This window comes from Lolium rigidum, chromosome 2 (genome assembly GCF_022539505.1).
Source record: "Lolium rigidum isolate FL_2022 chromosome 2, APGP_CSIRO_Lrig_0.1, whole genome shotgun sequence".
NCBI classification, from domain to species: Eukaryota; Viridiplantae; Streptophyta; class Magnoliopsida; order Poales; family Poaceae; genus Lolium; species Lolium rigidum.
Window position 1 is genome coordinate 114,986,363 of NC_061509.1, and position 10,498 is coordinate 114,996,860.

At 44.3% G+C, this 10,498-nt stretch overlaps 1 protein-coding gene across 1 annotated transcript; it reads right to left on the reverse strand.

The window, feature by feature from the left end:
- Positions 1 to 2,656: 2,656 nt before the first annotated feature.
- LOC124692264 (eukaryotic translation initiation factor 4B3-like) lies at positions 2,657 to 6,024 on the reverse strand. The gene is made up of 2 exons (XM_047225590.1): positions 4,743 to 6,024; positions 2,657 to 2,906 (listed from the first exon to the last, which is right to left on the reverse strand). The coding sequence occupies exons 1-2, from the start codon at positions 5,993 to 5,995 to the stop codon at positions 2,870 to 2,872; spliced, it is 1,290 nt and encodes a 429-aa protein (XP_047081546.1). The 5' UTR covers positions 5,996 to 6,024; the 3' UTR covers positions 2,657 to 2,869.
- Between the last annotated feature and the right edge of the window lie 4,474 nt (positions 6,025 to 10,498).

The window sequence follows — 10,498 nt, forward strand, 5'->3', positions numbered from 1 at the left end:
GGTTGTCATCTCCAAAGATGGTGGGAGGTTTGGGCTTTAGGGATTTGGAATTGTTCAATCAGGCGATGCTAGGCAGACAATGTTGGAGATTGATCACTGAACCCAATTCCCTTTGTGCTCGGGTGCTTAGAGGGCGCTACTTCCCACATGGCAACTTCTGGGAGGCTCCTTGCCCTCGGTCTGCCTCGTACACGTGGCGGAGCATCCTTCATGGACGGTCCTTGGTGCAGCAAGGAATCCGATGGTGTGTTGGAGATGGCTCGACGATCAAGATAATGCGGGATCAGTGGATTCCAGGTTTCAAGCCTGAGATGCTTCGACCTCTGACGACAGTTTCTGATGGCCAAACTGTAGATTCTCTTTTCGATGCAGAGACGATGTCATGGGATGTTTCTCGTGTTCGTTCTGTTTTTGAGGAGGAAGTTGCAGACAAGATTCTACAAATACCGATCAGCCACCATGGGTGTGATGACTATGCTTCTTGGCCTCTTAGTCGTTGCGGTGTGTACACCGTCCAGTCAGCATACCATCTTGCTCGATCAGAACGGACAGCGGCTAGGCGCAGCTCAACTGGTCGTGGAATGTCTTCAGATGCTCAAACTGAATCAATCTTCTGGGAGTCATTATGGGCAATCAAGGCTCCCGGTAAGATGTGCATTACTGTTTGGAGGTTTGCTCACAACTGTTTGCCTACTGGCCAACAATTCCTACAACGCCATATACCAGCCTCTCCTGCATGTGTGCATTGCTCGAGGGAAGAAAGTGTGGAGCACGCATGATCTTCTGCCCCTTTGTGAGAGAGGTCTGGTCTGAGGTTAAGAAGGATTTTGTGTTCATCTGAATCGTAAGTTCTTCACATCCCCTAAAACCTGGCTGATGGATTTTCTATCCAAGAGTGGAAATCCGCAGGCCACGGCCTTAGCAGTCACGTTCTGGCATCTTTGGGATACTCGGAACAAAGCTCGGGAAGAGGGTTCTTTTGTTTCTCCTGGTAGTGTTGCTGCAAAGATTAAAGCTTACATCGATTTTCTCTCGGCAAATGAACTGTTGGCTGTTTCCAACCACAGACGTGAGACCTTTCGGATTGCTTCATGGTCTCCGCCGCCGGAAGGGCTGCTCCAGCTGAACGTCGACGCAACTCTATTTGCATCATCTCGAAGTTCCAGTACTGCTGTTGTCGTTCGCGATCACCAAGGAGTGTTTATTGCAGCGGCTGCCGACAGCTTGCAATATGTGGTGGTTCCAGAAATTGCTGAAGCCATGGCGATCAGGTTTGCCCTCTCTTGGGCGTTGGATGAAGGCATGGACAATTTCAGAATTACTTCGGATTGCCTGCCGGTGGTTCAGCGTTTAAGTGCCTCTGAAGTGGACCGCTCGACATGTGGCCCAATCATTCAAGATATCAAGAAACTGTGTGCTAGTTTTAATAATTGTAAGGTTATGTTTGTTAATCGTGTGCAGAACTTTGCTGCGCACTTTTTAGCTCGATCGTCTGAGCTAATCTGTAAGTCTGTGCGGCGTGGTGTGCCTCCGGAATGTATTCGGGAGACAATTTGTACCGACTCTATGTTTCGATGATTAATAAAGCACACGCGTTCTCTAAAAAAAAATTCAGCATCTGTCACTTCCTCTCTCTAAATTAGAGAGCAGGTTTCTCATACTCTCAATCTCACTTTCTCTCTAAATTAGTGCAGCAGCACGTCCCTCCCTCACCATTAGTAATCAGCGTCTCAGCAACAACAGACAACATTACGCCTCCCAGGCTGCGGCGACGAACATCTCTCCTCCACCTCTCCCTACACAGTCGCTGCACCTCTCCGGCTCTTCCTCCCTACGCTGCCCCAAGATCTTCACGGCGAAGCAGACGACTAGATCGGGCCGACCCAGCCCATCTCCCTCCTGTCATTTTCCATGTTATGTGTCCTCCCGGCGGCTCGCCGATTTGCGTTCCGGCCGCCCCGTGCTGGCTGTAGGCTGGGCACGCAGGGATGTGGAGGTCGGACCCAGGTTGAAGGAGGGCGTCGGAGCCCCACATGTACTGGATCGGGGTGCTGCAGCCTCGTGCGTGCTGGCCGCCGCGTCGCCATACAAGGGACTCAATGTACATATTACGTAGTCCTGGCTAATGTATGTATTTTGACCAACACTCTAAATTAGAGAGATGCTGACATGGCAATAAAAACCGGTTCAAAATCAGACTAAAGGGTTGAAGGGGTAGTTATGAACGGTTTAGAGAATTTGAGGTTGAAAGTGCAAAATCACAGTTTAGGGTTGTAAACCGAACTTTGAGAGGAATTCAGAGGGTAATATGGACTTCTCTCCCACACGCATCCCTACTGCAGTTCACCACATAGCCCACGATAATGACTAGGATGTAGAATTCCGATTATCCGTTCAGTCATCGCCCATGGGCATTATCCCAAAAAATTGGGTATGGGCAAATATAAACTCAAATGGGTATTGGGGAAATTTGGGTGTGGATGATACACCACCTATCCTACCCAACGACAGGTATATGTTCATGCATAGCCTAGGACCCTCACGGCCTTACCTTAGCTTTTTTCATATTTGGAATGCACGTGAAATTTGGAACAAATGTTGTACCGAAAAAAACAATGACAAAATTATCTCTTCCAGATGAAGTCACATAGCATAATTATCAGCCACAATAGGTACCATCTCTCATTAACATAATTATCAGATCAAAATTCTCAGACATGATCTCACGATTCTCAGACAGGCGCTAAAACAGTGAGAAAAAAGAATAGAATTGTTGCCCACACAAGTAGCAATAGCACTCATAATAAAGCTAATATATTTAGTAGACTCTCAGATTCCAAAGCATCTTCATAACATTCACGGACATTGATCAACTTGCAGGCGCAGTCTCTCCAGTAGACTCCGATCTGCATTTGCAGGAGCAATTTATTGTCCATTAGAGAGGGTCCAAGAAATATACATCACCAACAAAAAAACGTAAGAGACAGAAAGAGAGGCGTAATGCTCCAGTAAAATAACACACTGGCTTAGCTGAAGGTAGAGAAGATAACTACACACATACATCTTTTCAGGGTTCCATAAGCATAATTTCATAGCAACAACAAAATAAATGTGCCATTATTGTCCAGAGTGGTGTCATGCTGCCCAAGGACAGTGCCTTTCGAGATTGGCACCATTAAGGGTTATACTAACCAGGCATTGCAAGTCCTGAGAAACAAAATTTGGCGTAAAACATCTAATGTATTATAACAAAATAATAATCTAAAGGGCTAGTACTCCCTCAGTCCCATGAAACATGTCTTAACTTTGTCTAAATTTAGATGTATCTAGATGCTAAATGATAGGCTTTGGGTTGGCAAATAAGCAATGAGAACAAATTACATCTAATATTGACCTTCGCCCCTTTGATGGACTATTCATCTTCCTTCATCTAATTCATAATCATGTTAATTAGATGTAATTCCCAGTAAAATTCAGTGTCGAGCGTATATATGATACTCACACCTTCCGGGTTTGCAAGGGCTACTAATGTTTGTCTTACGACGAGTTTCTGTAATTTTAGAAGTGTCTAATATGGAAGAAAAAAAATCAACATCTGTAATTCAATCATGTATTTTACATAGTAAACTTATAAATAAAATAATAGGACTTGTAAACCCAGGTCGAGGGAGTGTATTGCAGATTTACAGTGCAGAACATGAAAACATTACCCCACTATGAAAGTTTACTTTAACAATATATGAAAACTTGCAAAGCAAATAGTTTAAACCTAGCATTCAAAACAAGTGGAATTTACATAGCTTTTCCCAGTTGCTTGGATATACTATATAATACTATAACTGTATCCTAGTTGGCACTTGGCAGACACCTATAGCTGTAATTAAGTAAAACTCACTGGTCAAACAACACACAGTAGAGCTCCGTAGCTCAGATCAGAAGAGAAATAACTATTATGTAGCCTTCTGTCTGCTTTTGAATGCAGCAATGTGCAAATAACACTCGCAAAGCTTCCGACTCACAAAATTATTTTACTAGGTTTGGAATGATGTGTCAAGCATTGGAAAGAGAATTTTATGCTAATATAATGAGAGCAAATGAATACAGGAAAATTCTTGTTCAATTAATGATACTGTAGAAGCATATACATTATGCGGTAATGTGCAAATAAAACTTGCAATGCTTGGTAAAAGGCTGAATTAAAGGGAGGCATATCTTGATTTGAATAAAAATAATTATTATTCTGGTATACTGTCTCAAGCATTAGCAATAGATTTGTGTGCTAAACTGCTAATACAGTGAGAGCAAATGAATATAGGGACAATTCTTGTTTAATTAAGTAGAAGCATATACATTACACAATTAATTTGTACCACATGATCACGACACAAACTCTGAGAAGCTAGGCACATATTTGTCTTCCAATAATAAGGTATAAAAGGCAGAAAAAACAAACATTTAACAACCAACTGCAGTTTAGAGTTTAGCTAGCATTTGTCTTTCCATGTACACCTAGAGAACAAGTGCATGTTAACTATAAGTGGGGCAAATGCCATAACTCATAACTTAGGGCAAAACAACGCCAGTAATATCAGCACAGACCACCTAACAAGACCAATCAATTCAACACTAAGAAGTAAAATTCGGGTAACATAAAAATAAACGCAAGAATATCGTATGATCAAACAAAGCAAGGCATGCAAGATATGTCAACTGAATCATAGGGATAAGATCAGTTATCTGACCCTTGTTCAGATTGTACTGTAGCCTCAACCGGAGCAGGCTTCTTCCAAGCGCTGTCAGCACGGCTGTCTGGAACTTCACCATTCCCGTTCTCCTCTCCTGGGACGGGGGAACCTCTCCTCCCAGATGACCTCCTCTCAGGTGGTGCCTCCCGCACCTTCATAGCATCAAGCTTCTCATCAATCTTTCTCCAGTCTTCACCCTTTGCAGCAAGCACTTCCTCACGTGGGCGGGCTGCCCCAAACGGATTCAAAGACCTGACTTTTGGTTGAATCACTAGCTTCGCCTCCTCTTTATCCTGCTCCTTGGGCAAGTTCTCCCCCTTGGCAGCAAGCACTTCCTCACGTGGGCGGGCTGACCCAAATGGGTTGCTTTTCGTATGCAACTCTCCCTTCTCTTCCATTTCATCCTCAGCCTTCTTATCATCATCTTTCTTATCCTCATTCTTCTCCCCATCATTTACAATGGCAGCCGGTAAAGTTCGCTTCTGCAAAACAAGCCGCAGCCGGGCGCCGCTGATCCCACCACCAATACTCACCTCCTCTCTCCTCTTGGTCCAAGAATCGGCATCTTGGGCAACATCCCTATCGAAACCCCAAACTGACCCACCCCGACGGCCATCCAAAGGCGCGGCCGGTGGGGGCGCAGAGTAGCTCTTGTTCGAGACCCAGCTCGTGGAATCGTCAGCTCGTCCTTGGGACTCGCCCCCAAAGGCAGTGCTACGCTCCCTCCGTTCCATGGGAAGAGAGGGCGCCGTCTTCTTGGTGGAGACCCAGTCGTCAACGTCATCAGCACGCGACGACATCGAGGAGTCCCCACCGAACCCTCCCATCCGCTCCCTCCTCTCCATCGGCTTCTTGACACCCCAATCATCTGCCTCGTCGGCGCGCGACGGGCCGTAATCCTCTGTGCCAGATCCGCCGCGTCGTGGCTCGTCTGAGCCACGAACCACGTTGCCCCATCGCGCCCCGCCGAGCTCCTCTTCAGTGCGTTCCCGGGGACCGGTGGGGAGGCTTATCAGCATGTCGGGGTTGGGGCCGCGGGAGGAGGAGGAGGGAACGAACTTGCCGCTGTTGAAGGAGGCAAGGGAGACTGGCTGGGCCTTCTTCTTCTTGGGGACCTTAGTAGTGGCGGCGGTGGCGAGGTCGGGGAAGTCGGAGGAGGGGACGGGCGGCGGCGGAGGTGGCAGGTCGTCCTGCTCCTCCGCGGCAAGGGCCCATGAGCCGGGCTTGGCCCAGGCGGAGGCGACGGCCATGTCGTCGGGTGTCTGCGGCGCGCTCTGGTTCTTGGTGTGCGTGCGTAGGTTGCGTTGGTGATTTGCGGATTCTAGGATGAGAGGCCGGTGGCGGTGGAGGCAGAGAAGGTTAGGGTTTTATCGGACGGACGGTCTCGTGGTCGTGGTCGTGGGCTGTGGAATCCGGAAAGGAGAGGGTTCAGAATTTCAGTGAGGCCCGGCCGACGTCCAAATCGACGACCCAACAGGTAGGAAGGAGCGGCTTGCCCCAAGCAATCTTATATCTTATATCTTATATTTACTAATTAGAGGTCCATACGAGACACCACGTTAATCCACATCATCAAAATAATTAAGACAATTAGATCTATAATTTACGGCTAGGATTAGCCTAAAAAGTTGTGATTTATAATGTCACGTATATGGTTACATAACACGTTAGCACGTACGTTTAATTATGTTACGGAACAGACGGACAATCCAATATAGTTGGCACGAGGATTAACAAGTTTGTGCCATATACGATTGATCTAATCATTTCAAGAGTTTTAACGAGAGCCCACAAAGCGTACGGGACTGTATAGTCCAAACGAAGAGCTCTTCTCTAGAAAAACCTACACGTTTTCTTTCTCTAGATCCAAGACGTCACCTACATTTAAAATTATATATAGGGCTTAATCAATAAATCTTTACCATATTAGTTACAGTATGATGCATCTTAGAAAAATCTCATGCATGCGGCCTAGATCACCAGCGACGTATGAAGTTTCGATGCGGTAGGGAGGGCGTCTGGCCATCAAGAGACGCGCACCGCCGGTGACATCGGAAGCTCGACGGCGGCAGGGCATCTGGCCGAGAATTCTTCAAACATGATGATGATGCATGTGCATATCGGTATTTTAATGTCAAGGTATCGATCATTAACTCAAACTGTCTTTTTTATTATTTTGATGAATCATGCGTACACACATGAAGTTTCAGAGCATCGGTGGCTGCTAGCGGTGGCTGACTAGGGACTGCAACCTCGACTACAATCTATCAAAGGCAGGCTATATAAAAAAGCCGGGCTGCTGCAAGAAACAGGACCTCAGAGGGGTGATGTAGAGTTCGGTATAGAAAAGAAGATCACTACATGCTCATGGTACATATATCTTCTTCTCTCTATATATTCTTTTTTCCTATTCCATGCATCATATCTTGCGTCTCATCTGTCTTTTTCTTTCTCAGGAATCATGATGTGCATCTTATTAGACTACGCACACAACAAGGATTTAGCTAAAGCGGTCAAGTTTGATATCGATGCGATGGAGCCGCATCTACTTTTATCCATACTGCATATGCACTTGATCTCAAAATAGACATGTTTGCTTTGGTATGAATGTATGATACCCTACTGGTCATGAAGCTACGGATAGTGTATCGTACTACATATTTAGGTGCGTAGTATTAAGTTCAACACCTCATTCAACAACTACTATTTGATCTTCCTCTCATATTTTCCTTGGCGTTAATTTGTAGCACACCGGTGGACCGGCAAGCTGAGCAAAGGATGCAGTGCATAATGATGGCACCAGCGTGAGGTGATCATGGTGAAAAAAGCACATCATCAAATTAAGAGCTGCGCCATGAACAAGATTGCTGCATACGGGCATGTTGGCGAGTCGTACGTTAGCCATGAGAACGCGGCGAGGTGCGGACCGCGACACATAGCATGAGGGCTGCAATGTGCATGCTGGGGAAGTGTATGGCGGCAAAATACGACTCATGCCGCCAAGGCGAACGTCAGTCCAGCAAACGCCAGCAAGGCGCACGTCGACCATCAGAAAGCACTGCGCATACCAGCTCAGGAGGGTAGATATTTTTTGTAATGAAATACCAAATATACTACACAAATTGTGGTGTAACATTAAATAAAGGAGTATATGATATTTTAATTAATAAATTCAAAGCTATTAAAAATCCAATAATCCTGACACAACCAACCAATCACGATTGATCGGATGCATATGATTGCATTATGTATTTTTGAAAACCAAGTAAAATGGCTACATATTTTTTTATAGCAACACATTACATAATTTTCTTCTACATGTTTCATACATACTATTAGTGTAAAATCTTTAAATAGCTAGACCGTGCAGGGCACGGGTTAAAGACTAGTTGTGAATAACTTCGGTAACCGATGAAAACATACAATTGGACTTGCAACGAATCTACTCTTGTGAAGTGTCAAGATGTGAAGAAAATTTTGGAAGACAATAAAGCCAAGGTTGTCAATAGAAATACAATTGTACTCCGTAACACATTGGGAGAACATACAATTGGACTTGCAACGATCTACTCTTGGGAAGTGTAAAGATGTGAAGAAAATTTTGGAAGACAATAAAGCCAAGGTTGTCAATAGAAATACAATTGTACTCCGTAACACATTGGGAGTTATTTTTGTCATAATCGGTAGGTAGCAAGGTGTCTGAGCTACATATGTATTTTTTTTCATCGAGCTACATATGTAGAAGTATAATAAAGCATAAAAGAACATAAAACACGGCTCATTGATTTGAGTCTTGTGATGCAACATAATTGAAGTCGAAAATCCATATCACCGTCCTTGCAATAGACATGCATCGTTTGCTTCAGTTCACCAAAAGGAAAAGATCCTCGCATGAAGGTTAACAATCAAATGGGCTCTTCCAAGACTATATATTCATCTTCTACATTGCTGATGGTTGAACATCCTGATTCATTGCTGATGGTTGAACATCCTGATCAGAGACAATAAACAATGGATGTACTAGCATTGTATTGGTCAATCTTGATATGAAAAGGTAAACAGGAACATTTTGGAAGAAGCGCGATATAATTAAACATTATAAAAAAAGGTAAACATAATTTTAGAAAACTACATCAGGTCAGTATCAACTTTATTTTGAAATAGCAATAATTGTTTAAGCATCTTAAGCAAACCAAAATTCGGAAGAACGAACAGTTATTTCCTACAGACCATTTCTTTGCCAACAAAGATTCCACCATCTCTACTTTCTCAACCAACAATATATAAAAGCGGCAACTCAGTATAATGGACGGACGATAGCCAAGCCGCAACATCATGAGTAAAACTCAATACAAATGCCAAAACATGCAAATTAAAGAGGTTAAACTGAGATCTGGACCAAGGAGAGAATGTTAAATAACAAAAAATACCATGGAGACTTCTGAATATAATAAAAATCCAGAAAATCGCAAAGAAATTATTCCAGAAACAGAACAACCACTTGAATTTATTTTCAAACTATTAGAGATACCTGGTGAAAGCATTTTTACTTATTAAAGATCAGGGGAAAGTGCTAACTATTGCGGAAACTACAGACATAGCCATTGATCAAATAAACAAACATGCATAGTTAACACTTAACTATATAGAAGAGAGGACACTATTGTAAATACTAGTAAATAGGAAAGCTTAGTCTACATAAAAAAAATCAAGGAAGAAGCCTTACAAGGTATTCTTTTATCAGATGCACGTATGACAAAGTATATATCCTAGACAGAAGTACAAAGAGGTATGTCGAGGGTACTCCCCGGCAATGCCCTCCGTAAGGGGCTTAGGATAGATGGAATCATGTAGGCTGACACGAGACATCGGTGATCAAACAAGCGGGGAGAGCGATTTACCCAGGTTCGGGGCCCTCGATGAGGTAAAACCCTTACATCCTGCTTGTCAGAACTTGATTGCTTGAAATAGCGATTACATGGGGTGCCGAAGGTTTCGACTATGACTTTCGTCGAGAGGATAAGTTCTACGGTGACCTAGTCTAGACCTACGGTGGTTATGGCTATTATGATTGTGTCCCTCGGCAGCCCCTCTCCTGGCCCTTATATTGGGAGCCAGGTCTCGAGAGGTCTGTCCGGGTACGACTAGGTTACAAAGAGTCCTAGGTCTAAACTTTCCTTGTATTCTTCATCTTCTTTCCTTGTCCTTCAAGAATCCTTCTTTGGAACCGACGTAGCGGCCCACCTGGCCATTGAGTGCCTACATGGGCCCCTGGTTGGGCCGCAAGAGGTAGTGCAACATCAGTTACCCGAAGGGTAATGCCCACATCAGTAGCCCCCGAGTGACTGGCCGAAGATACTTCGGGCAGAGACTAAAAGCATGTCTTCTGTCGAATGTTCGCCTTAGTCGATAAATCTTGATTTCCTTGTAACAGTAGAGTCTTCTTTTATCGGGTGCGCGCTCAGCGCTCCCGATGTGAGTAGCCCCCGAGTCTAGGTACGGATGCTTGCAACCGTGCGTAGACTCAAGTTGTACTACTCGAATGGTTTCTTCTGCCGAAGCTTTTTGCAGATCATCAGGATCATCCGATACATTTTCTTATATCGAGGCTTTAATACCTTTAAGAAAGGTTTAGTACGTAAAGGATATCAAGTAACGTGCCCAGCTTTTGCCGGTTAACTGCCGATGGCAAAATAATGTTACCCTACACAGAATCAAGTCCCCGGGCATGATCCTGGACGTAAAAATTCTTC

Bases quoted from the DNA above. Each gene is read 5' to 3' on its own strand.
- LOC124692264 (XM_047225590.1), bottom strand. From the start codon at position 5,995: ATGGCCGTCGCCTCCGCCTGGGCCAAGCCCGGCTCATGGGCCCTTGCC. The intron at 2,907-4,742 runs GTCAGATAACTG...CTGCAAATGCAG, and splicing joins ACAGTACAATCTGAACAAGG to ATCGGAGTCTACTGGAGAGA.